Raw genomic sequence first — 25,363 nt, 5'->3', positions numbered from 1 at the left:
TCTATATGGAATTTTACTTTAAATGTCTGTTAATAGTTCCCTTTTATATATCTGTTGGTGTTATTTACCTCAGAAACACTTTTTTTTTGGAATCTGGGATTATAATTTAAAAAAATAGATGTACAGTTGTCAATAGAACTGATATGATAGTGAGCTGAACTCTTTTTTTTTTTTTTTTTGCATTAATGGAGTAGCTACATTGTTCATAGAATAAAATTGGATTAGGAATACAGTCAAGTTTGGATTATGGATCCAAAACTCTATTATGTCAAATCCTGGTCTTAAGTTCCTGTGACTTTACCACTTTCTCAAGTGGCTTTTTTTTTGTTGTTGTTGTTGCTGAAGTTATCACTGAGTCTATTTATTCAGTCCCCTCTGAGGGGAAGGGAGAGAGGAAAATTCACTATCTCTGCCATTCCCAGCCAAAGATGTATTCCAGACGGCAAGCAGGCCCAGAGTGGGGGAACTGCTCCATTAGACAAGTGATTTGGTTCAGTGTTTTGAAGGGTTGTGAATTCCTAGACCATCAGTCATACTTACATTCAAATATAAGTATCCAAACACATCTAAGTCCAAATATAGTACAACCATTCTGTGATGTTGGTGTTGGGACATAGGATTTATGTCGGCCCTATGGACTCATTATGTCTGCTGTTAAGTTCATGGTTTTGAACTGAAGCATAGTAATATGTCTGTCAATAAAGAAATGTATTCCAGAGACAGACACGTTTTTGTTTTGTTTTTCTGTTTCTTCTCCTTTGCCTCCATCCTCTTCCTCTTTGCCTTCTTTCTTATCATAATTTTCCCCTCCTTTCCTTTTTCATTGTCATCTCATCTTCTTTTTCTTCTTGTAACTTTGTAAGCTGAACTACCTACCAATAAAATAGGGATGAAAAAGATCAAATAAGGGTTAAAACATTAAGAAAAAGAAATTCTTAATAAAATGTTCATTTTTAACTTGAGGGTCTTGGGGTGTTCAAAAAGAAAACCAGGGATAATGTTTTTGTTAGGAGAGGGAAGGAGAAGGATTGAGGGAGGCCAGAGGAGAGAGTTCAAAGAAAGTTCTATAGGGGAGTTCCATCAGCCAGTGGATCTGGGCTAGACAGAGCAGGTGCCGGCGTCTAACAGATCCTGATGACGACTCCTGGCAACACTGGTACCAGGCTCTTCAGGAGACTGAGGGCTTTTGGAGGGGAGTCAGGACATGAAAGAAAGACACTTGGATGTCAGAAAACATTCCTGTAAAAACATTAAAAGGAATGTAGTGGAAAAGTAGGTTAATCCATCATTTATTACGAACCTATATATATGGTGCCATGTTGCTCGGCGCATCTCCCTTGCCTCATGGATAATGGTTCATTGTCTGCCATTTCTGCTGCCCATTCACTGCTAATTTATAATATTATATAATCAGACCCTAATAGGTTGGTACCTTCACTGAGTAGCTTTTAAAGACTCTTTTATTTGTAGATTTTTTTTTTCATGATTCAGATTTTCTTCCATTGTTAGTCCATCCACCTTCACAAAAACATTACAAAATATTTATAGTGGGACAAACTTTAGAAATTTATCGATGCTTAAACTGAGGCCCAGAGAAGGTTCATTAAAAGTGTTCAGGGTACTAATTTTTTCTTCTTAACTTCATAGGTATGGAAGCTGAGTCATACCATAGGAAAAGGGATTTAAGTAGAAGTATGTTGTTGGGCTTCCCAGACGGTGCTAGTGGTAAAGAATCCTCCTCCCAGGGCAGGAGATGCAGGAGACTTGGGTTTGATGTCTGGGTTGGGAAGATCCCTTGAAGAAGGGAATGATAACCCACGTCAATATTCTTACCTGTAAAATCCCATGGACAGAGGAGCCTGACAGGCTACAGCCCATGGGGTTTCAGAGAATCAGACACGACTGAGTACACACAAATGAAAAATGATGTTGTTGGGTAGGAGATTATGCTTCTTGTTTGTCTTCATACCCTGTAGAGGGTGACTGTTAGCTGTAAGTCCTCAACTGTACTGCAAATAAGCAAAATTCCTGCATTGCGTGGGCATGGACATTTTTCCTGTTCTTGTTTATTTGGCCTCAGGCAGTGCGATCAGTCTGTGGGCAGCCTTGATGGCAGGCTGGACACTGGGGTTTTAGCTCCCCAGTCCTACCCTGCTGTCAGTGAAAGCCTCCAGATTAGGTGGGGTTGAGTGGGGTGGGGCTTTTTAAGGGAGGTGGTTGCTAGTAAGGGGGTGGGAGAAAGAGACATGGGAAGCTCCTCTGGGAGTCTCATGGGTGTAATCCTCCCATCCCCACACTCACACTGATAATTAGCAATTAGTCCTGGGATGAACCCTGGCAATTCTAGGTCTATAAGTTCAGACTCTTATCTTGTAACTTATCTTGATTCAACTACCAACACTACCAATTTATACATTTAGATTCCATGAAATAAGTGTGCCTGTGAAGAAGAAAAAAACAATCTGAAATTCTTCTGTATCATCTATCCCACCAATTTTGTAGAACACTTGCCTACTCCAAGTGACAACGATTTATTGAGCATCAGCTGTGTTTGAATTGGACCTAATGCTGAATTCTCAGAATGAACACCCTGTCTCAAGCCTGTGATACTATTATCTTCTTCCAGCGACTCTAGGCAGAACTACATGTGAGCTATATTTCTCCCTTTACTGTTGGGGTTAATGTCCAAGGCGACATGAACAAGTACCTTTCAGGGAAGGACTTGAGATGCAACCTTCAAGTCGACACCTAGTTTTTAATCTTTCCTGGACTACTGCTGCCTCCCTCCCCAGAGTTGAGGCCACTGACCTCAAGTTTGCAAATTTTATATCCCATTACCACCCTGTGAGCTCTGTCCTCCCCAGGGCCACATAGTTGATGTTTTATCTGGAATCTGAGAAAGTGTCTGCACATTTCCTGAAGAGTTGGCTAGGAGTGATTTGGCAGTTCAGTCATAAAAACCCAGAGCTAGTGGCTGGGGTATATGTTATAATTACTTCACACCATTTCCTATTTGAGCCTGGTTGTGGGTAGCTGGGTAGAGTGGTATTGCTTGTGGGATTATATTTGAAGGACCAAGGAGTCATTTTCAATGAACTCTAATAACCGTTGGCTGTGTTTTCAGGGAGGCTTGGAAGTGTGGATATAGACATGCCTGGGGTCAGATTCTGGCTCCATCACCTGCTAGGCAGGAATCTCTGGCTTGACCTGGCTGAGCCTCAGTTTCCTCACTTGTAAAATGAGGTTGTAATATTCACCTCACTGAGTTTCCTAAGATTGAATGAGAGGATACATTTCAAGTTCCTAGTACAGTGCCTGATGGATTTATCTACAGTATACAATATATATAACTGTATATATACAATACAATGTCATTGGTATCTGGCTATCAAAATCTCCACTTTCTCATCTTGGAAATAATTATTTCCAGAAACATAGGAAGCAAACTTGAACTTCAAAATTTTTTTAAATTATAATCTTAATGGAAATTTACTTTGTTTGTGCAGGTCTGGTTAAAGTGAAGTCGCTCAGTCGTGTCTGACTCTTTGCGACCCCATGGACTGTAGCCTACCAGGCTCCTCTGTCCATGGAATTTTCCAGGCAGTAGTACTGGAGTGGATTGCCATTTTCTTCTCCAGCGGATCTTCCCGACCCAGGGATTAAACCCAGGACTCCCACATTGTGGACAGACGCTTTATCATCTGAGCCACCAGGGAAGGTCTGGTTATATATACCTAAAGGCAACATGCAGATAAGATTTTTATTTTTCAATTTCCCCTTCCCCCAGATTATTTATAATTAATATGGCCCCCCACCCCCTGCCAATTCCTCCAAAAAAGTTTGCATTTTTTTTTACTGGCAGATCTGGCAAATGGCTTTGTCTCTTTCCCGATGAACCTTCCCCCTGCCACCCCCCAAGAACCTTTGTGGAAAGAATTTATATTTCAGGAAATGGAAGGACTAGTCTGAAAACTACTTTCATTGGAAGTATTGCAAAGAGATGCCCTGAGAGTTGGGACTGTTTGTGGTGAGGTTGTTGGGTATTTTGGAAATGGGCTTTAATTGCCTTGTCAGAGGAAGAGTTTGGTTATGATCAGGTAGACAGGATGACCACTGGTAATTCCAAGTCATACTGCCTTTCATCTCATGATCTCACAGGTAAAGAGAGAAACTCTTTCCCAGCTTCCACACATCAGATCTCAGAGAGAGCTCTGGCCCTGCTCCTACCACGTGCCTCTCACTGTGGCCGAAGAAATGGGGCAAGGGGGCTGGCCAGGACTGAGGGGTGTGGAAAGGCTTCCTCTTTCCCAAGAGGAGTTAGGGTAGCAAAAGGAGGAAGAGATGCTGAATGAGAAACACAACACATCTGCTCTGAACCAAGAAACCTCTCCTTCCCACATTATGCCCACATCCCAGGACTCATTTCATCAGTCCTTGCTCTTCTCTCTGGATGCCTGTGGAGAGGACTTGCTTGCCTGATCTGGGGCTGGACTGACTCAGATTGTCCACCCTTGAAAAGAGCCATTGCCTTCACTTTCCAGCTGAGTGTTCCCATCCTTTGGCTTCATGCCTTGCAGCAACATAATGTTCAGTCAGTACAAAGGGATTCTCATTTGTCATTTTTCTTCTGTGCCCTATTTCTTTTGAGAAATTGGAAATATTCGTAGTTTTTTCATTTTCCTTTAATGATTCCCATTTTGATTTTAACGAGAGTTGGCTTTCAAGAGATCTTAAACTATTGAACATCTGGGAAAGTGGGCCAAAACATACTTTATCTTAATTTAGGCAAAGCTTTGGTAGAATTCCTATACCCTTGCACCCTTACACATTAACCTCTAGTTAACTGGTTGGCAATAAACTCTAAGAAATTGTGGTTGCTTTATATTCATTCACAGCCTATAAAAATAAAAACTTCTTTAAATAAGGAATAGTTTAAACAGATAATAGTTATTTTTCTGCTTGTCATTAAAAATGTTCAAATTACCTAATATCTCTTATTCCCGTGGGATAAATCACACAACCAAAGTTAATAAAAAAGCAAAAATACAGAAACAAACAAATACCAGGTACTTTGTCTGCTCTGCTAATTTCCCAGGAAATAAATAAACCTCAAATAAAAAATCTTTTATTTTTAAACTTTTGAAAACCTTTCAAGAATCTTATAAGAATATGCAAGTCAGGTTTTCCTTCTTTTTTTGATCAACAGTTCTGACATTATGTTGGTGAATATTTGGCAGAATTCTAGACAAGAGGATCTAATTTAATCTTAGATTGACCCAGGTGCTTATTTGCATTTGGGCCTCTCCTTGAAACATTGTCACCACTGAAGAATCAGGAAACATATCAGGCTTCCTCACTAAATTATTTCCTCCTTTCGTTTTCTATTTCCCATGACTGTAAGAATTCTTCCATTTGTGAAAAGGCAAAATTCAGCCTTCTTATCGACCTGATGCAAATCAGTCCCCTTTCCTTCAAACTCCTGTTAACTGATGGATTTATGTTTTTGTCATAAAGAAAGATATGGTGTCCATATGAAAATGAATCGTGTCAGAAAGTAGTTTAGTGCCCAAGAAAACCCACTCCCTGGGCTGTTATTTTCACAAGGGTGAGTAAGTCATTTGTTCTGAACATTAGCCTTATTGAGTAGCTGCAAATGTGAGATTCACAGAAGCATTTTGGTTCATTCTTACCTCTTGCTTAAGATGGTAAACATGTTGGAATTGGACTGTTATTGGCTTTTATTGGTAGTCCACATCCCACTCAAAAATGTTGAGTTACATAACAGGTAAATGGGTCTTATATGAAGGGGAAAAAATGAAGCAGAAGTGTGGGGTTGTGATGTCTAGAAGAGCAGGGCTACAAGAAGATCTAGGCCAGATGCTGCTGCAAAGTTGTTGTTTTCTAACGTTTAATGTGGAAAATTTCAAATATAGACAAAACTAGAGAGAATACTCCAGTGAAGCTCCAATTTCAGTAGTAATCAATGAATGCCCAGTCTTATTGTGTGTACTTCTCTTCCCTGCCACAGATTATTTTCAAGTAAATCCCTGAAAAATAATAGCCACCATTTCAACATGCATCTGTAAATGATAAGGACCCTTTAAGAAACAAACACAATATTACTATCATTTTTCAAATTATCATTAATTGAAAAATATTATCAAATACCCAGTACTTGATGTTATTTTTATATTTGATAATATTGTATAAATTTGATTAGTATTATCAAATTTCCCTGATTAGATTATAAACTTTATTTTTTATAGTTCATTCAAATCAGGATCTAAATTAAGTCCATCTTTTAAGAGTAATTGGTTGATAAATCTCTTGCTGCTGCTACTGCTGCTAAATCGCTTCAGTCACGTCCAACTCTGTGCGACCTCATAGACGGCAGCCCACCAGGCTCCCCTGTCCCTGGGATTCTCCAGGCAAGAACACTGGAGTGGATTGCCATTTCCTTCTCCAATGCATGAAAGTGAAAAGTGAAAGTGGAGTCGCTTAGTTGTGTCCGACTCTTCGTGACCCCATGGACTGCAGCCTACCAGGCTCCTCCATCCATGGGATTTTCCAGGCAAGAGTACTGGAAAAATCTGAACTAAAGAGTACTAAAAATCTGAACTCAGAAACAAAGAGAAGAATGGTGGTTTCTAGGGGCTGGCGGGTAGGGGAAATGGGGAAATACTGGTCAGAGGGTTTACAGTTCTAGTTATAAGGTGAATAAGTTTTGAGCATCAAAGGTACAACATGATGAGTATCACTAATAATGTTGTATTATATGCTTGCAAGTTGCTAAGAAAGATCTGAAATATTCTCACCACACACACAGACACGCACACAAGCACATATACACAAAATAGTAATTATGTAACCAAGTGGAGCTAATACTTTGGTGGTGATCATTTTGTAGTGTATAAATGTATCAGATTGTCATGTACTATACTTTACAATATTATCTGTCAATCCTATCTAATAAAGCTGGGGGAGAACAAGAAATTGGTTCACGCCCTGAGCAGTGGCACTTAAAATGCCAGACCATGAGCTGCTTGTTTTCAATCTGTGATGAGACGAAAATCATGTGCGGTAAATGCAGTGTGTCACTAAGCATACCGTTTAGCTGAGCTGTTATTTTTTTCACAGCAAGCCCTTCTAGATGAAGGAAGCAGGGAGATGATTTACATTCCAGTTTAAGCTCCTTATCTCATTATAGATTAGTAATATATAGTGTGTGGACTAGCACTGATCAGCCCTTGGGCCATCCTTGGCGCACAGAGCTTCAGGGTTTCTTACAGTCTGTTGATGACTGCATCCCAGGGGCGTGGCGGTCATTGTGTTCTGTCCCCTGTTGTTGTTGTGACTTGCTAGTTAGAGCTGGGAACTAGATTCAATTCAGAACCAACTTTTTGGCAAGAAGACTGTAAGTGATGTTTGTACTTCCATTCAAAGGTATCTTATTGTCTGCCAGCCTCTCTTTTTGTAATGTTAGGTGCCATTGATGATCATTGTCTAGGTCTGTTAATTTATTAGGCTAGAAGAATGGCAATATTTGAATTCTGTCATTTCTTCTATGTTTATTAGCACTGGAGAGTTTTATGTCTCGTTTTGAACTTACACTCAATGCCTCACACCCAGTGACGTCTGCAATGCTGCCAGACATGCTTTTTCCGCACTTCTCTAAACTGACCCATGACTTTGAGGGTTGTGGAAGAATTATTTAATATCTAGTGCTGAGGCATAGCAGTGATGAGGTCTAGCATTGTGGAAAATTTACAGAGAAGGAACCAAGCATTTGACAGGGCAGACAAGGAAAGATATAATTCTGCAGGGACCCATTCCTTTCCCCTCGGCCCATGATTTTTTGTGCAAGTGAAGACAAGACTCTCAATGTGCCATTTTTGTTTACAGTAGGAATTTCAGGCAAGGGGTTATAAAGGTTGGTGAGATTTTGAACTATCGGTGGATAGAAGAAGACGTTTACAGATATTTTAACATTCACAAGTGAATGTTTTTACCCTCATTTCTTTTATTGCTTTTCCAGGAACACTCTTTTTATTTAAGAAATAGGCACTTTTAATTATACTTATTGTAGTAATCATTTTACCATTTAAGTCATATAATTAAGCACCTTAAGCTTATACAGTGCTGTGTGTCAGTTAGTAAACTTAGTCGCTTCAGTCATGCCTGACTCTTTGTGACCCCATGGACTGTAGCCCACCAGGCTCCTCTGTCCATGGGATTTCCCAGGCAAGAATACTGTAGTGGGTAGCCATGCCCTCCTCCAGAGGATCTTCCTGACCCAGGGATTGAACCCACATCTCTTATGTCTTGCATTGTCAGGAGGATTCTTTACCACTAGTGCTGCCTGGGACATATGTCAATTACATCTCAGTAAAACTTGGAAAAACAATCAAAAAGAAATAGAAACTAATGTGATTCAAATGAAACATTCTGTAAAGCACTGGTCTATCCAAATCCCCTTGGGAAAGGTATGCAAGGATAAGAACTGCCCCAGTGGCTTCATTTTGAGTGTTTGTGGGGGATTGTGTGTGTGTACGTGTGCTCGTGCTAACATACAAGTACTTCCTGTGTTTTGTGTCAGTGAAAGATGCACGCCGTTCTTTGAGGTCTGACATATTTCTACTGCTTGGTATCAAACTCCCTGGGAAACTGGTAGACTTTTTCAGAACAGAAGCTTTGTCATTGGGAGCTGCTACAGAGGGGATTTGGAAACCGCTTCCCTGGTGGCTCAGAGTGTAAAGAATCTGCTTGCAATGCAGGAAACCCAGGGTTCGATCCCTGGGTTGGGAAGATCCCCTGGAGAAGGAAATGGCCACCCACTCCAGTATTCTTGCTGGAGAATTCCCTGGAAGAGGAGCCTAGCAGGCTACAGTCCATGGACACATCTGAGCAACTGATTCTTACTTTTACTAGGTAAGGAGGTAGAATGGGTGGAGTGCCAGCGTCAGTTCCTTCTCAGAGGTTGTCACTATGTGGAAGCATTGCCCAGTATTTAGTGCCCATTCTTCTCAGTGATGAAATACAGAGACCGTCACCTTCCTCAGAGCCCACGAAGTATTGAGAGCACAGTGCTGGCATCACTCTGGCTGAGCGGGATATCTTTTAGGTTGGATTTCAGGGCAGAGCTGTGCTGGTGTTTGGGATGGGAGTTGCTACTTTCTCTGTGTGATGGACAGTGTGCCGGCAGCCTCTGAATTAGGTCATAGAGACGTGAATCTGGAGGGTTTTTTAGAATATCATTTGGGTCACCCTGGCTTTTGTGTAGCTTATTGTCTTCCTAAGATGGGTCAGATAGTTGCCTGCATGACCTGATAATTTTGCTTGAAGCTGCTTTTCAAAAGATAGGACGTACCCATGTTCAGCATATACACAAAGCACATTCCAATGGTAGCTAGGAGTAGGTGTTGAATTATCCGCATTTTGAGTCTCTACATTGCTCCCCACCCACCCACTCCCCTAAACACTGAGCATGTTAAGAGCTGAGAGATTTTTTTTTTTTTTAAACCAGGTTGACCAGGGCAGGATACTCACCATGTAGAAACTTTCAGAAACAAAAGTACTGGTCTGTAGGAGTGAATATTCCCAAGATGTGTTCCTTTTATCATTGCTTTTCTTTTCTGGTATACTTTGTGAGGTGTGTCTTAAAATTTTTGGTTCTGCAGACCTCAGAAAAGAAAATAAGAGCACGCAAAAAGGTTATACACAAATGAGATTATATAAAGGAACACATTCTCTCTGGGGTATTTATGGAAACATCTTTCTAATCTCTAATCTAAAATCTCTAGTACTAGCCTTGGAATGTTTTATTAATAAATTCTTTTGTTTTTTAATTAGTGATTTATGACATGTTTCCATTGGGTAGCCTTTGAACTATTACTTCACTTCTCTGAATTTCAGTTTCCTCATCTGGAAATGAGCACAGCAAATCATATTCTTGATAGAATTTAAGGGAAGAGTCACACAATCATTTTGTAAATGACAAAGCTCTCTAAAAGTTGTTCGTTATTATTTTTATTCTACATTGTGACTTCATATGGACTAGATAAATTCAAGATTCAGTCAAATTCCCTTAAATTTTAATTAGACTATTTTTATTCAAAAAACTTCCAGATAACTAATTTTTTAGAAGTAAATGCTTACAACTTGCTTAAATTACAAAGTTAAAAAAACAAATTGTCAAGTTCTTGATTCCTAATTTATGAATTGTTAATTTCTATGAAATAATCTCAACCACAGCATGCCATTAACTGACTTCTTTTAGAAACAAACTCTGTCAATGATAATATTCCCCCCATTTTTTTTTTTTTTTGGTTCCTTAGCAACACTCTTGTCTCTGTTCTGATGATAAGAGTCAGTATAAAAATGATTTTAAAAGATCTATTTCCTGTTGACTCTTATGAAATAGAGTTTGAGATACAAGCCCTTCAAAGCTTTTGAAGCTGTAAAATATTTTCAAATGATCCATCTGAAAGAAGGAAAAATTTTACTGTCATACTCCATGAATTCCATTTGTGTGGGTCTTTTGTTATTTGATTTTTCATTTTAATTTTTTAAAATTAAAAAGTGGATGGAAACATTGATTTCTTATTAGAAATTGTGTTTTTCATTCCTTTATTTTATTATTTGGTTTCTTAGAACCATATTTATCTTTTCGTTAAATTACATTCTCACCACTCTGACAGAATTCTAACTTAGATTTCTTAGTTGGAAGTACGTGTGAAATCCTAAGCCTTCATTTACCATTTACGATGCAGGTATTGTGCTAGGTGCTAGGGCTGTATAGATCAATCTGCACCTTCTGTCTTTAAAGGGCTCACATTCTATATAAAAGAGAGGGTAATTACTCAGTTCTAGGGAGTCTGAAATGCTCAAATAACCTGAGCAGAAGAGCAAGGCCACCAAAGCGCATTCAAAAATGACCTGTTTCCTTGCTTCATTTGGAAGCCACTCTTTCTAGAAATGGCTCACTGAACCTTTGGTCTGTGAACTAGCACTGGGTCCTGATGTTACATCATAGTTGCTGGGATCTTCTGCTTTGTAAAATAATGCAGGTACATTGAGAATTAGAATATCCAATCACTCCTCGGTTTTTAAGTTACTGATTTATGGGCTTAGGGATATCCCATACTGGCCCTAATGGGCTCCTGCTGGGGGTTGGGGGTGGGCCTGGGCCTGGGCCTGGGGCTGGGGCTGGGCAGCCTTCCAGCCTGGCTGCCCTCTCAGGATTGCGTGGAGTAGCCTGAGTTTAAGGTGGTTGGTGCTCACAGCTCACTGGGCAGCTGGCTGGAGCTGCAGGGACCATGGGTTTGAGTGGCCAAGTTTCCCTCTGGTTGCCTGCCGTGGAATGTGTTTTCCCATAGAAACAACATTTTAAGTCCGTGGTCAGGTTCCCAGACCAGCCTACAATAGCCCATTTAGCTGATAATGTGGCCGAGAGACTGCTATTTGACTAGCCCGGGGACCAAACCACCACCTATTAACATTGTTTCTATTGGAAAAGCCTGTCCAAGTTCTAAATACCAATATAGAAATGACATTTTGGAACCCTACCTGTTTGTCAGCTGGGAGCTGCCAGTCCTCAGAACTGGAGAGTTGAATCACTCTGCCCTCCCGGCTGCTGAAGGACGCCATTCTTTCCCCTCAGCCTGATCCCATTGGCTGGCTTTCCTGTCTTTTCCTGGGGCTGCCAGGACATTCAGAAGATATTATCTCCTTGGACAGAGCTCTCTGTTTGAGAACTTCTGGGAAGTGGTAAGAATCGTGGTTTCGATCCCTTATTTCTTCTGTGGGTGGTAAAGAGGTGGGAAGGGACCAGTTGGCCCTTGGGAGTGGTGAATTCCGCAGGACCATCCTGGGCCTGCCTGTTCTGGATCACCTGCTTACTTTACTTGTTTGCATTTCAATCATTTCTAGAATTTTGCCCACCCTTTAGAAAAGTACAGTGTGGCTTTGGCTTGGGTAAATGGAGCAAATATCCCAGTCTAAGAAAATAATCACGCTCGTCTTGAACTCATAGGTAAATCCAAGGGATTGCTGGGTTCTGGGAAACAGTTCTTCAGAAGCACCATGAGTTTATGTGATACCATTGGTTAAATCCTTGTAAAGGCTGGAGAGATGCAATTACGAGGCACATTTTTGTTGTTGTTTGTTTTTTATTTTTTTACTCTTTTGAAGAAAGCCCTCCTCATCCTTATAGGATTGAATAGTAATTTCAACTTTATAAACAAATACACCTCTCCCCATGTTTAGATGGGAGTTCCTTTTATACTCACAACCAGTGGTGGGATGCCAGCGGGCAAGATTCAGATCCCCTTGCCTTGGAGAGAAGTAGGTTTAGTGTAAGTTTACCATAACAGAAAGCTAGTCAAACCATTACCTTTAGAAGTTTGAGGGGGCTCACACGCGTGGTTGAATGAATTGTGCAGACTTGTGTGTTCCCAGTATTGTGTAATCCACAGTTCTAGACATAGAAAGTGCCCTGTGCGGTCAGTAGGATGAGGACTTGCCGCACACATCCGTGTGCTTCTGGTTTTCATGGGTCAGTGTCTGGTTTCCTATTCCAGTGCACCCTGTGGCTTTAAATTCTCCCTCTTTTAAAACATTTTTTTTCCCCCCAAAGTAAAGCACAGACTTGCACATGTTCCAGTTCAGGTCTCAGTGTAGTTGCTCACTCATGTCAAACTCTTTGCGACCCCATGGACTGCAGCATGCCAGTGTTCCCTGTCCATCACCAACTCCTGGAGCTCACTCAAACTCATGTCCATTGAGTCGGTGATGCCATCCAAACATCTCATCCTCTGTCATCCCTTTCTCCTCCTGCCCTCAGCCTTCCCTAGCATCAGGGTCTTTTCCAATGAGTCAGCTCTCCGTGTCAGGTGGTCGAAGCATTGGAGTTTCAGCATCAGTATCAGTCCTTCCAATAAACACTCAGGACTGATTTCCTTTAGGATTGACTGGTTGGATCTCCTTGCAATCCAAGGGACTTTCAAGAGTTTTCTCCAACACCACAGTTCAAAAGCATCAATTCTTCAGTGATCAGCTTTCTTTATAGTCCAAGTCTCACATCCAGGCATGACTACTGGAAAAACCAAGCTTTGACTAGATGGACCTTTGTCAGCAAAGTAATGTCTCTGGTTTTTAATATGCTGTCTAGGTTTGTCATAGCTTTTCTTTCATGGCTGTAGTCACCATCTGCAGTGATTTTGGAGCCCCCCCAAATTAAATCTCTCACTGTTTCCATTGTTTCCTCATCTATATGCCATGAAGTGATGGAACCAGATGCCATGATCTTAGTTTTCTGAATGTCAAGTTTTAAGCCAACTTTTTCACTCTCCTCTTTCACTTTCATCAAGAGGGTCTTTAGTTCCTCTTCACTTTCTGCCACTTTAGTGGTGTCATCTGCGTATCTGAGGTTATTGATATTTCTCCCGGCAATCTTGATTCCAGCTTGTGCTTCATCCAGCCTGGTATTTCACATGATGTACTCTGCATATAAGTTAAATAAGCAGGGTGATAATATACAGCCTTGACATACTCCTTTCCCGATTTGAAACCAGTCTGTTTTTCCATGTGCAGTTGTATCTGTTGTTTCTTGACCTGCATACAGATTTTCCAGGAGGCAGGTCAGGTGGTCTGGTATTCCCATCTCTTTAAGAATTTTCCACAGTTTGTTGTGATCCATATAGTCAAAAGCTTTGGTGTAGTCTATGAAGCAGAAGTAGATGTTTTTCTGAAGTTCTCTTACTTTTTCGATGATCCAATGGGTGCTGGCAATTTGATCTCTCGTTCCTCTGCCTTTTTGAAATCCAGCTTGAACATCTGCAAGTTCTCAGTTCACGTACTGTTCAAGCCTGGCTTAGAATTTTGGGGGTTACTTTGCCACCTTGTGAGATGAGTGCAATTGTGTGGCAGTTTGAACATTCTTTGGCATTGCCTTTCTTTGGGTTTGGAACGAAAACTGACCTTTTCTAGTCCTGTGGCCACTGCTGAGTTTTCCAAATTTGTTGGCATATTGAGTGTAGCACTTTCACAGCATCATCTTTTAGGATTTGAAATAGCTCAACTGGAATTCTATCACCTCCACTAGCTTTGTTCGTGGTGATACTTCCTAAGGCCTACTTGACTTCTCATTCCAGGATGTCTGGCTCTAGGTGAGTGATCATATCATCATGGTTATCTGGGTCATTAAGGTCTTTTTTGTATAGTTTTTCTGTGTATTCTTACCACCTCTTAATATCTTTTGCTTCCATACCATTAGGTCCATACCATTTCTGTCCTTATTGTGTCCATCTTTTCATAAAATATTCCTTTGGTATTGCTAATTTTCTTGAAGATATCTCTAGTCTTTCCCATTCTGTTGTTTTCCTCTATCTCTTTGCATTGATCACTGAGGAAGGCTTTCTTATCTCTCCTTACTGTTCTTTGGAACTCTGCATTCAGGTGTTTATATCTTTCCTTTTCTCCTTTGCCTTTAGCTTCCCTTCTTTTCTCAGCTATTTGTAAGGCCCCCTCAGACAAACATTTTGCCTTTTTGCATTTTTTTTTCCTTAGGGATGGTCTTGATCACTGGCCCCTGTACAATGTCTGGAACCTCCGTCTGTAGTTCTTCAGGCACTCTATGAGATCTAATCTCTTGAACCTATTTGTCACTTCCACTGCATAATTGTAAGGGATTTGATTTAGGTCAAACCTGAATGGTCTAGTGGTTTTCCCATTTCAGTCACCTATAAAAGATTGCAAAAGGATTTAAATTGGCTGCCACTCCAAAATGATCTCCCAGATTTGGAGAACTGCCTTAGCAAGAGAAATGCTGAAGGTGTGTGTGTGTGTGTTTGTCTGTGTGTCTGTGTGTGTGTCTGTATGTGTGTCCTTGATATAGCAACCTAAATTCTTTGGCTTTCAGGTTCTTGGGCTATTGCTTTGGATCAACTCAAAAATTTCCACAAAACACAACTTAGGGCGTACATAAAATGAAACTGTGGAAGCCTCATCCTCTCTGTGCCACTGATGCAAACAGACTAGGGAGGGAAAAGCCTCCGTTCTAGCAGTGCATCCAGAGGAACCTCTCGAGGCTGCCTGCTGAGTTCTGTGATGCTCGTCTTTAGGAATTGACCACAAATGCTGGCCCCATCAGTGACTTTGATCAGACACAACAATCTTCCATGAGAAAGTACACTTCAAACTTTTGCTGAGACAAGTCACCTTTCGGATTTATGGTTTTCCATTGCTGAAGAAATAAGTAGAATCAGATATTTATATATGAGTGTTTTCTCTACATTGATATTATATTTTCTCAAAGGAAATATATTGATCTTTGAGTTATAAGCATTGATAACTTCACTGATTAGAATAAATTAATGATCAGAACACCAGAAAAATGGCCAAGCCGTGAAACCATTATGTATTACTATTTAACTGTCTGCAAGTGTTAGTAACTTATATGCAGAGTACATCATGAGAAACGCTGGGCTGGAAGAAGCACAAGCTGGAATCGAGATTGCCGGGAGAAATATCAATAACCTCAGATATGCAGATGACATCACTCTTATGGCAGAAAGTGAAGAGGAACTCAAAAGCCTCTTGATGAAAGTGAAAGAGGAGAGTGAAAAAGTTGGCTTAAAGCTCAACATTCAGAAAACGAAGATCATGGCATCTGGTCCCATCACTTCATGGGAAATAGATGGGGAAACAGTGGAAACAGTGTCAGACTTTATTTTTTTGGGCTCCAAAATCACTGCAGATGGTGACTGCAGCCATGAAATTAAAAGACGCTTACTCCTTGGAAGAAAAGTTATGACCAACCTAGATAGCATATTCAAAAGCAGAGACATTACTTTGCCAACAAAGGTCCATCTAGTCAAGGCTATGGTTTTTCCAGTAGTCATGTATGGATGTGAGAGTTGGATTGTGAAGAAAGCTGAGCGCTAAAGAATTGATGCTTTTGAACTATGGTGTTGGAGAAGACTCTTCAGAGTCCCTTGGACTGCAAGGAGATCCAACCGGTCCGTTCTGAAGGAGATCAGCCCTGGGATTTCTTTGGAAGGAATGATGCTAAAGCTGAAACTCCAGTACTTTGGCCACCTCATGCGAAGAGTTGACTCATTGGAAAAGACTCTGATGCTGGGAGGGATTGGGGGCAGGAGGAGAAGGGGACGACAGAGGATGAGATGGCTGGATGGTATCACTGACTTGATGGATGTGAGTCTGAGTGAACTCCAGGAGTTGGTGATGGACAGGGAGGCCTGGCGTGCTGCGATTCATGGGATCGCAAAGAGTTAGACACGACTGAGCAACTGAACTGAACTGAACTAAACTGAAGTGTTAGTCACTCAGTTTTGTTCCACTCTTTGAAACCGCACAGACTGTAGCCTGCCAGGCTCCTCTGTCCATGGAATTCTCCAGGCAAGAATACTGGACTGGGTTGTCATTCCCTTCTCCAGAGGATCTTCCCAACCCAGCGATCAAACTCAGGTCTCCCACATTGCAGGCAGATTCTTTATCATCTGAACCACTAGGGAAGCCCATCTGTCTATAACCATTTAAATGAGGCTTCCCTTGTAGCTCAGTCAGTAAAGAATCTGCCTGCAGTGCAGGAGAGCCAGGTTCGATCCCTGGGTTGGGAAGATCCCCTGGAGAAGGAAATGGCACTCCAGTATCCTTGCCTGGAAAATCTCATGGACAGAGGAGCCTGATGGATTGCAGTCCATGGGGTTGCAAAGAGTCAGGCACGACTGAGCGACTAACACACACACACAACCATTTAAATAGGCATGGAATATTCTTCTCTTAAATAGATTAATTTATAAGAAATAGTTCTCACTATGAGACAGTTTTCTATGTTGGCCTCATTTACAGCTGGCCTGTTTATGACACCGAAGAGATGATATTAATCTTTGTTAATTATGATTTGTACTTACCAAGGCATTTGGTCAGTGTTATCTTGTGTGCTTCTGAACAGACTCCAAGATATTCCTGGCATAACAAGCATTGTTTCTCTGTTTGAAGAACTGTTAGACTGGGATCAGAGGGCCTATGGGTGGGTTTCACAGATGAGAATCTGTACATAAAATTATTTAAAGTATATAATTGCAATATAGCATATGCGGGTTTTTGAGAAGTATGTTTTGAATTGTGTTGGTAGGTTGAAACATGATGGGATTAATCAAGGAAAAGAGATTAGTGTTATGGGGGGAGATGGAACTATACACTAAACACAAAGGTAGAAAAGAAAGTGAAAGTGAAGTCGCTCAGTCATGTCCAACTCTTTGCGACCCCATGGACTGTAGCCTACCAGGCTCCTCTGTCCGTGGGATTCTCCAGGCAAGAGTATGGGAGTGGGTTGCCATTTCCTTCTCCAGGAGATCTTCCCAACCCAGGGATCGAACCCGGGTCTCCTGCATTGCAGGCAGACGCTTTAAGTGTGTGTGTGTGTGTGTCTGTGTGTGTGTGTGTGTGTGTGTGTGTGTGTCTGTGTGTGTGTGTGTGTTGGGGGAGGGGGCTTGTATATGAGTGACAGCTGAGTCCCTGAAGAGGAGGAGCCAAGCAGGAGTGTAGAAGTTGATGGCGCTGAAAGGTATCTGAAGCTAATAGTGAGATGTTTAACATTTTATGATGATTAAAGGTCTATCTCTGAATCCCTGGAGAATAGAATTAAGCATGGTGAATATGAAAAGATGCTTAGCAACTAACGAGAATCTACTGTCTAGCTCAGGAAACTCTAGACAATGCTGTGTGGTGACCTAAATGGGAAGGAAATCCAACTGCTGTACAGTAGAAACTAACACAATATGTAAAGCAACTGTGCTCCAATAAAAATTAATTTAAAAAAGAAGCAGCTTAGCTACATTGCCCTGATGGAGCAGAGAGGAACCAGGAAGCCAGGAAAAAGGAATGTGATATTAGTCCAACAGTGAAACAGTAGGATTTGGACAAGGGATTCACTAATGGGGTTAGAGGATTTGAGAGCAATTTCAACTGTGGGATGGAATAAAACTAGTGACCCCTCTTAGCAACTGGGAAACATCAAGTCATAACTCAGACAGTCCCCTTCCAAGCTCACCTCTGGTGATGAGGCTAAGTGCTCTTGTTCTGAGCTTCCTTAGCTCCTCAGGCAGACCCAGATGTCTGTGTTTTACCTGTCATATTGGCTTGCTTTGCATACTTGTCTGTCTTCTTTCAAGAGCAAAGACTCTTATCTTAGTCACCTTTGAGGGAATGTAACAGTTTATTTATAATTGCATGGTAACAATATTATTGTTATTTTACTTTTAAATAAACTTCAAAAGTTCTAATAAATTTTAGAATAGTTTTAGATTTACAAGAAAAAAAAACAACAGGAGGATAATATCAAGAGCTCCTATAAACCCTGGACACAAATTTCTCTGCTGTTAGCCTCCTATACTAGTTTGATACATTTATGACAATTAACCGAACCAATATTGATACATTTTTGTTAACGTCCATTTTTTATTCAGATTAATTAATTTTTTAACTGAATGTCCTTTTTAATGTTCAAAATCCCATCCAGGATGCCACATTACATTTAGTTCTCATGTCTTCTTAGGATGTGACAGTTTCTCAGAATTTCCTTGTTTGTGATGACCGTGATAGTTTTGAGGAATATTGGTCAGGAATTTTGTAGATTATCCTTCAATTAGGATTTCTTGGGAAATGCTTAAGGAGTAGTGAGTTATGCTTCACCTTTTGAAGGCAGAGTATCTACATAAATTATTTGGAATTTATTAGCACAAAAGACTTTGCTCTTTTCTTGCCTTTATTTATTCAATCATTTATTTATCAATCTTGACTCATAGACATTTATTTTATACTTTGGATTATAATCCAATACTACATTTGTTATTCTGCTACTTAAATGTTTCTAGCTTTGGCCACTGGGAGCTCTTCATTTGGCTCCTGTATCCCTAACATGTGTTCATCATTGTGAGTTCTGTTTCTTTGTTTGGCAGTTACCTTCTACTTTCTATCGCCACGTGATACTCCAGACTCACCTTGTGCACTTCTTGCCTAGTCCTCGAGTCAGCCATGTCAGGAGAAGTCAGCCATGCTCCTTTTATTGGAGAATGGTATTAGAAACTGTGATCTTGGTGTTAAGTATGCTTCTCTTGAAAATGAAAGTGAAGTTGCTCAGTCGTGTCCGACTCTTTGCAACCCCGTGGACCGTACCCTATCAGGCTCCTCTGTCCATGGGATTTTCCAGGCGAGAGTGCTGGAGTGGATTGTCATTTCCTTCTCCAGGGGATCTTTCCGACCCAGAAGTCGAACCAGGGAAGCCACTTTTATTTCTTATCTAACACAGGGCCATAGAGTCTCACTGAATATGGTTGAATGGCTTTGTGCTTGTCTACAATCGTCTTGTAGACAAGGTGGTTAGTCACATGCCTTATTGTGTGCTCAGTAGTGAATTCACTGGCTATACCAGATGATGAGTTACGTGATCTTGGATACCTTGCTGCTGTTGTTGTCAGTTGCTAAGTCTTTGTGACCCTGTGGACTGCAGCACACCAGGCTTCCCTGTCCTTCATTTTCTCCTGTCTCTTGGAATTTGCTCAAACTCATATCCATTGAGTCAGTGATGCCATCCAACCATCTCATCCTCTGACTGTTGGAGGTAATAACAGACCATTTCATTCTAGAGGCCCTGAGAGAGAGAGAGGGAGGGAGGGAGGGAGGGAGGGAGGGAGGGAAGACAGGAAGGAAGGAGGGAAAAGAAGCGAAGGGAGGGAAGCCTTGAGAAACAGACACTGACTTTGGAGGTGAGGATAATGGAGTTACTAATCTAACAGAGGTGGGAGAAAGCAAGAAGAGGATAAAGCTCCTGGAAACCAGAATACCAATGGTTCATCTTCCTGTTCCTTTTGAAATCATTTTCATTCAGAAAAATTGTGTGTGGTAGGTTAGAGAGGTTGGCTGACTGGCTTAAGTCTTCCAACGAGAAAGCCAGGATTGTCTGTGTCCCAGCCAGTGTTGATCCAGACAATCCAGAAATACGTCCCTGGGTCTGGAGAGCCTGGCTGATGCTTGAGGAGGCCATGGAAGCCAATTTTAGTGCTGGGGTTTGAAGTTTCATTACTCGATTTGTTGTGACTGGCAGACGGGTTGGAATGGTCACATGTAGTATTCAGATCACTGCTGTGACCTCTGGCTTCGGCTAAGAAGAGAGCCAGAATAAAATAAATAAAATAAGGGCGGAGCAGTTGCAAAGTTTACTGAAGCAGTGGAGTTATTTATGAGATAGCACAGATAGTTTTTCTTTTTACCTGGATAAAATTTGTCAAAGTACTCATAAAATAATGATGTGTGGTTCTACAGTATATATAGCTCATTTGCATATTATAGTTTTTTCATCTCATTTTTGATAAAATTGTAATTATTTTTAAACTCTGAAACTGGACTATTAGGATGTCTACCTTGAGGTGTGTTACATGGGTACCTTTTGTCATGTGGTGGCATGTGCTTTTTGATACCTCTCCATACTTATGCTCAAGAGGACTAAATGATAACTTTTTCCCCTGAAGGTCAAAGAAGCCAGCAGGGTCTTTACCATTAACCTTTACTTAATGCTTATTATTCTGTTTGTCCAAAGTTTTACCACTTCACAACTGAGAAACTCTTGCATATAAAATAAGAGTCCCTTGAATTTGTTTTTATTACCCCGGTCTTGTCTGAAAAAGACTTTGCATTTGGGATAGGAAATAGAAAGGCTATCCTGGCTGTAAGAGGCCAGACTCACAGAAGTGGGCTCTGGCTTAGGAATGTGGACACACTGCAGACATCTCACACAGAGGCCAATTCTTGCAATGACGTGGTCAAACGTGGTAGAGCCCAGCTGTTTGCTCCATTGAGAGGGCCTTTAGCTAGCCCACACAATCTCTGAGAGCTGTGTCTGAACTGGGTCCAAATATCCAGCCTGCTGAGGCTCACCCCTCCCCTAGAGTGACTGGAGTTGGGTTGTTGCAGGGCTAACATTCAGAGCAACTGGTAAGAAAAGTTACAAAGAGTAATTGAAAAAATGTACTGTATAGCAGTAAAGTGGTATAGAAGCATATCCTTCCCACCATAAACTGTTAAGAATCAGGTAAAACAGTTTATGTTTGTCTTTGGTCAGTTGATGGACATTTTGTGATATTTTTAATCTATGCCACCATCAATGCTGCTGAGTGGATATCATCTTATTACCTAAATACATCTTTGCCTTAAGACAGTGTGCTCTAAAATAAGATTTCCTGGGTTCAAATCCCCATTCTTTACTTCTAAGCTATGGGACTTTAGCTAGCTAGCTTGTTTACCCTTCCTAAGACATAGTTTCCTTACTGTTAAAATAGTAATAATAGATTTAGCTCAGAGAGTTTCTATGAAGATGAAATAATGTATCTTTAGCACGGTATATCTTTTCTTTTTGACTTTTACCTTTAATTTGCTGAATGCTACTGCCACTTGCATGGAGCTCTAACTCTGACTCTTTTTTAAATGATGGGTTGGTGGGTATATCTGATGAAGCACAAAGGAAGAAGTATGAATGCTACACTTTTATTTACACAAAAAAGTAACTTCATTAATGATTTGTCTTCTTTATTAATGATTTTTTGTGCTTAAACCTGAGAGTGAAATCTTTTAGAGTGGAAATAATCCAACATGTCTACTTTAGACTTCAAATATCTTAGTGCTTTCCAACTTAAATAAGACATTCATTTCTTAATTAAACCTGTTTTTCTTTTTTTTTCCTGCGTGTAAGTAGAATAAGTACCATCCAGTTAGTTTGCAGTTCTCAAGACCAAAGTCAGCAGAGGATAAAACATATCTTTCTAATACTTTGTGTTAAGCCACAAGACATAGTAGTGTTCAGTGTTGTTGAAGAACAAATGGCAACAAGACAAAGCAATTGTCATTTGGTGATATTGATTGAAGTTAAATAATATATTACCTATTAAAAAGGACAAAGTTATTAAACTCCAAAAAGTCAGAGCATGAAAACAAATCATAATTCAACACTATACAGAATTTTAAGAAATGCAATAAAATGAAAATGTGATAATTAATGAAAGGGAACTATGAATGCTTCATTCTAATGAAGCAGGAAGTAGTCTGTTTATGAGATAAGAAGTTCATGCTTTTAAAGTAAAAATTGTTGTTTTAAATAAAAGATGATGATCAAAGTATAACAGGACATATTTTTCAAATGAATAGTTATAGATGGGTATTAATTGAGAAAGCAAAAGAACTTTCTATTTCCCCAGATCTCCATCTCCCGAGGCAACCAGTTTTAACCATTTCTGTTTTAATTTCTTCTCATATTCATCTTCTTGACACCATGACTGTGTTTGTACTTCTGTGTCTACGTTTAAACAGTACATATTGGCTTCTTGCCGTAAAAGATGAGGACATAGGTCACTTGGATCTGTACTTTTACTCTCTCTTCTCTTTCGCATTTTTAAAATAATTATTGAATGACTTTTAGTTATTGGTATTTTAAAAAATTAGGTTCTTAAACCTCTATATCCTGAATCAATTGCTTTATTTCTCTCCACACTTTTCTTTCCAGCTTGTTTCTTGATTTATGACACATGATGGTTTAAGACATTTACCTTTTGTTTTGTAACCATTGTAAATTGCAATGTCTTCCATGTTTTGTCTGTAGGTTGATTCTAAACATTGAAGGAACAATAAAGAATGTCTATTACTGTGATTTTTCAAATACCTTGGAAAATCTTTTGAATATCTTGCTTTGTAGGGCTGATTTTGTACTCTTTTTTTACCTACCTTTTTTTTTTTTTTTTTAACCCTGTTGTATGTGTTTGCTCCATAAATACACTCATTCTTATCAGACAATGTGTCCTGGTTTTTGTTTGAAAAACATAGTTACTCTGAGTACAGGACACCCTACACAAGGCTCAGGGATTCTCTGAAGCTCTTCCAGGGTTTGGTTTGGAGTTGCATGGAATCCAATGGAGCTGTTGGTGGGGAAGGTTTGAGGTGGTTGACTTTGGCCTGGATTGTCATTTTAGATTGAGAGAACTTTTATGAAGTTTGGGTGTTCTCCTGCCCCAGCCATCTGTCCTATCTCTTTCTCTCACTCCCTTTTCCAAGATTATGAGTTGCCCTGGGAAGTTCTGGACACTCCCAACTGAAGTTTAGGGCACTACTTTGTCACAGGAGGGACAGAATGGACAGTATTTGGCTTGGAATTCCCAGCAAAGTTTCTCTCTTCCTTAATCTCTTATGGTTCCTTTGGCTGAATAGCTACTTTAGATCAGAAGATAATTCCACCACCATGCTGCTGCTGCTATGTGTTTTCATTGTCCTTTTCATTTATAAGCTTTTCATGTTCATTAGGAAAAGGCAATGGCACCCCACTCCAGTACTCTTGCCTAGAAAATCCCATGGACGGAGGAGCCTAGTAGGCTGCAGTCCATGGGGCCGCTATGAGTCGGACACAACTGAGCAACTTCCCTTTCACTTTTCACTTTCATGCATTGGAGAAGGAAATGGCAACCCACTCCAGTGTTCTTGCCTGGAGAATCCCAGGGATGGGGAAGCCTGGTGGGCTGCCATCTATGGAGTCGCACAGAGTCGGACACGGCTGAAGCGACTTAGCAGCAGCAGCATGTTCATTATTTCATCTGATACACACACGTGGGATGTGGACACATTCCATTATCCCAATTGTAGAGAAATAAACTAAGGCTCAGAGAGTTCCCAATACCAGGCACATATTAAGCCTCTATCCAATAATTATCTGTCTAGCGTTGGAATAGCCCTGGCTATTCTACCCTGGCTAATCCTACCCTGGCTAGGTATGTATATGGGGCCCTCTCCTTGGCTCCTCCATCTTTCTTCTTTCTCTTTCTGATGTCAGCATCAGTTGGTCTGAAGTATGCATTTTTTTTCCTGTAGGATGTTCCAGGGTCTCTGGGGCTATAAAGGGAGTTCAGGACAGGGCAAAGACTTGAGCTCATTTTCCAATCCTGCATTTGGTTAAAGTGGTGAGTTTAGGGAGAATACAGGAGGGTTCTGTGCAAATATAGTGAGAATATGTGAGTACCCCCCCACCAACAGAAAAAGTATTTTACCTCTGCAGTCGTTTTTAAAGGCTTTTACTTATGGGACTATAGTATTTATGCCAGCAAGGCTTGGGATAGCTGCTATTTTGTGAAATCGATTGTAAAACCTTTGATCTGCCTTATCAGCCCCTCACCTTGAAGAACTGGCGTCAATGTTTAGGCTCACAGATGTGGCAGAGTGAAATGAATGGTTTCTTCTGGGTGTCTGTATTATATCCTCTGCCTTGGTTTCCAGTGTAAAATTTGCTAAATCTTTACCCAGTTGTTCCCTTAAAGTGTTAGATGTGGATCATTGGGATCCTGAATGTGTGGCTTTGTTCCAAAACATTTGATGAACTGTCTGTAAACAAGAAATCCAGAGTGACATGGACTTTATTTTCCTGTAACTGTTGGTATCAACTATGCTTCCAGACTTCGACTAAAGAAATATTTACATGTTTTGGCTTTTATTTCTTTTTCTGACTAATGTTGGAGTTTGCATTCCTGTAATTCTGGTGAAAGGAAGAATTTGGTCATATTTTAGAGGGTAGATTGGCCATAGAAAAAAATTACACACAACTTCAATGAGTAAAAGTATAAGACCTCACATTCAGTAGACTTTATGATGACTTTTCTTAACTAGATTGGTAAATGTATTGTTCAAACTAGACTCGTGTAACACCATAAATTTTTATATCTGTGCATTGTGATAGAACTGTGTTTTGTTTCTATGGTTTTTATTTTCCTGATGCTCTGTGTACATTGGTGATATTAAGCATATCTTTATTGGTATCATTATGTTAAAATGTACCAAACTACTAAGCCAGCATTGAGTCCCATGAGCTTACTGTTCTTGTCTGCAAAGATTCATACTGTTCTAATAACTCGGGAATTTTTTCCTTTAATTTAGTCACAAATTTTTTTTGGAAAAAAAAAAAAAAACAACGGAGTTATCATGATTGAATTTTTTTGTTTGTTTTTATTTCAGACCCAATGTCTGTGGATCACGTTATAATGCTTACTGCTGCCCTGGATGGAAGACTTTACCTGGGGGAAATCAGTGTATTGTCCGTAAGTAATAGGCAATCTATTATTTTTCATCATTTTCTTTTGTTTTGGTTGCATGGTGATTCTTAGTATTCTGTCCTATGTAACTACATATCATTAATATGTTTATAGCAGAGCCTCCCAGCTCTAAGATTTTCCTACTTCTTCTGAATCCAGCTTGGGAATATATTAACTCAGGCAAGCCACTGTTAACACTTTAATTCAGTGACTTCCTTTAGAATGTT

General features: G+C 40.3%; 1 protein-coding gene across 1 annotated transcript in view; it reads left to right on the top strand.

The window, feature by feature from the left end:
• Positions 1-25,363, top strand: part of FBN1 (fibrillin 1) — a 273,407-nt gene that overhangs the window by 9,870 nt on the left and 238,174 nt on the right. The window contains exon 3 of the mRNA XM_040226469.1: positions 25,060-25,142. Within this exon, the coding sequence (XP_040082403.1) occupies positions 25,060-25,142 (83 nt within the window). The remainder of the gene's footprint in view (positions 1-25,059; positions 25,143-25,363) is intronic.

Source organism: Oryx dammah, unplaced genomic scaffold, assembly GCF_014754425.2.
Source record: "Oryx dammah isolate SB20612 unplaced genomic scaffold, SCBI_Odam_1.1 HiC_scaffold_26, whole genome shotgun sequence".
In the NCBI taxonomy this organism is placed as follows: Eukaryota; Metazoa; Chordata; class Mammalia; order Artiodactyla; family Bovidae; genus Oryx; species Oryx dammah.
This window is presented reverse-complemented; position numbering and strand designations above follow the sequence as displayed.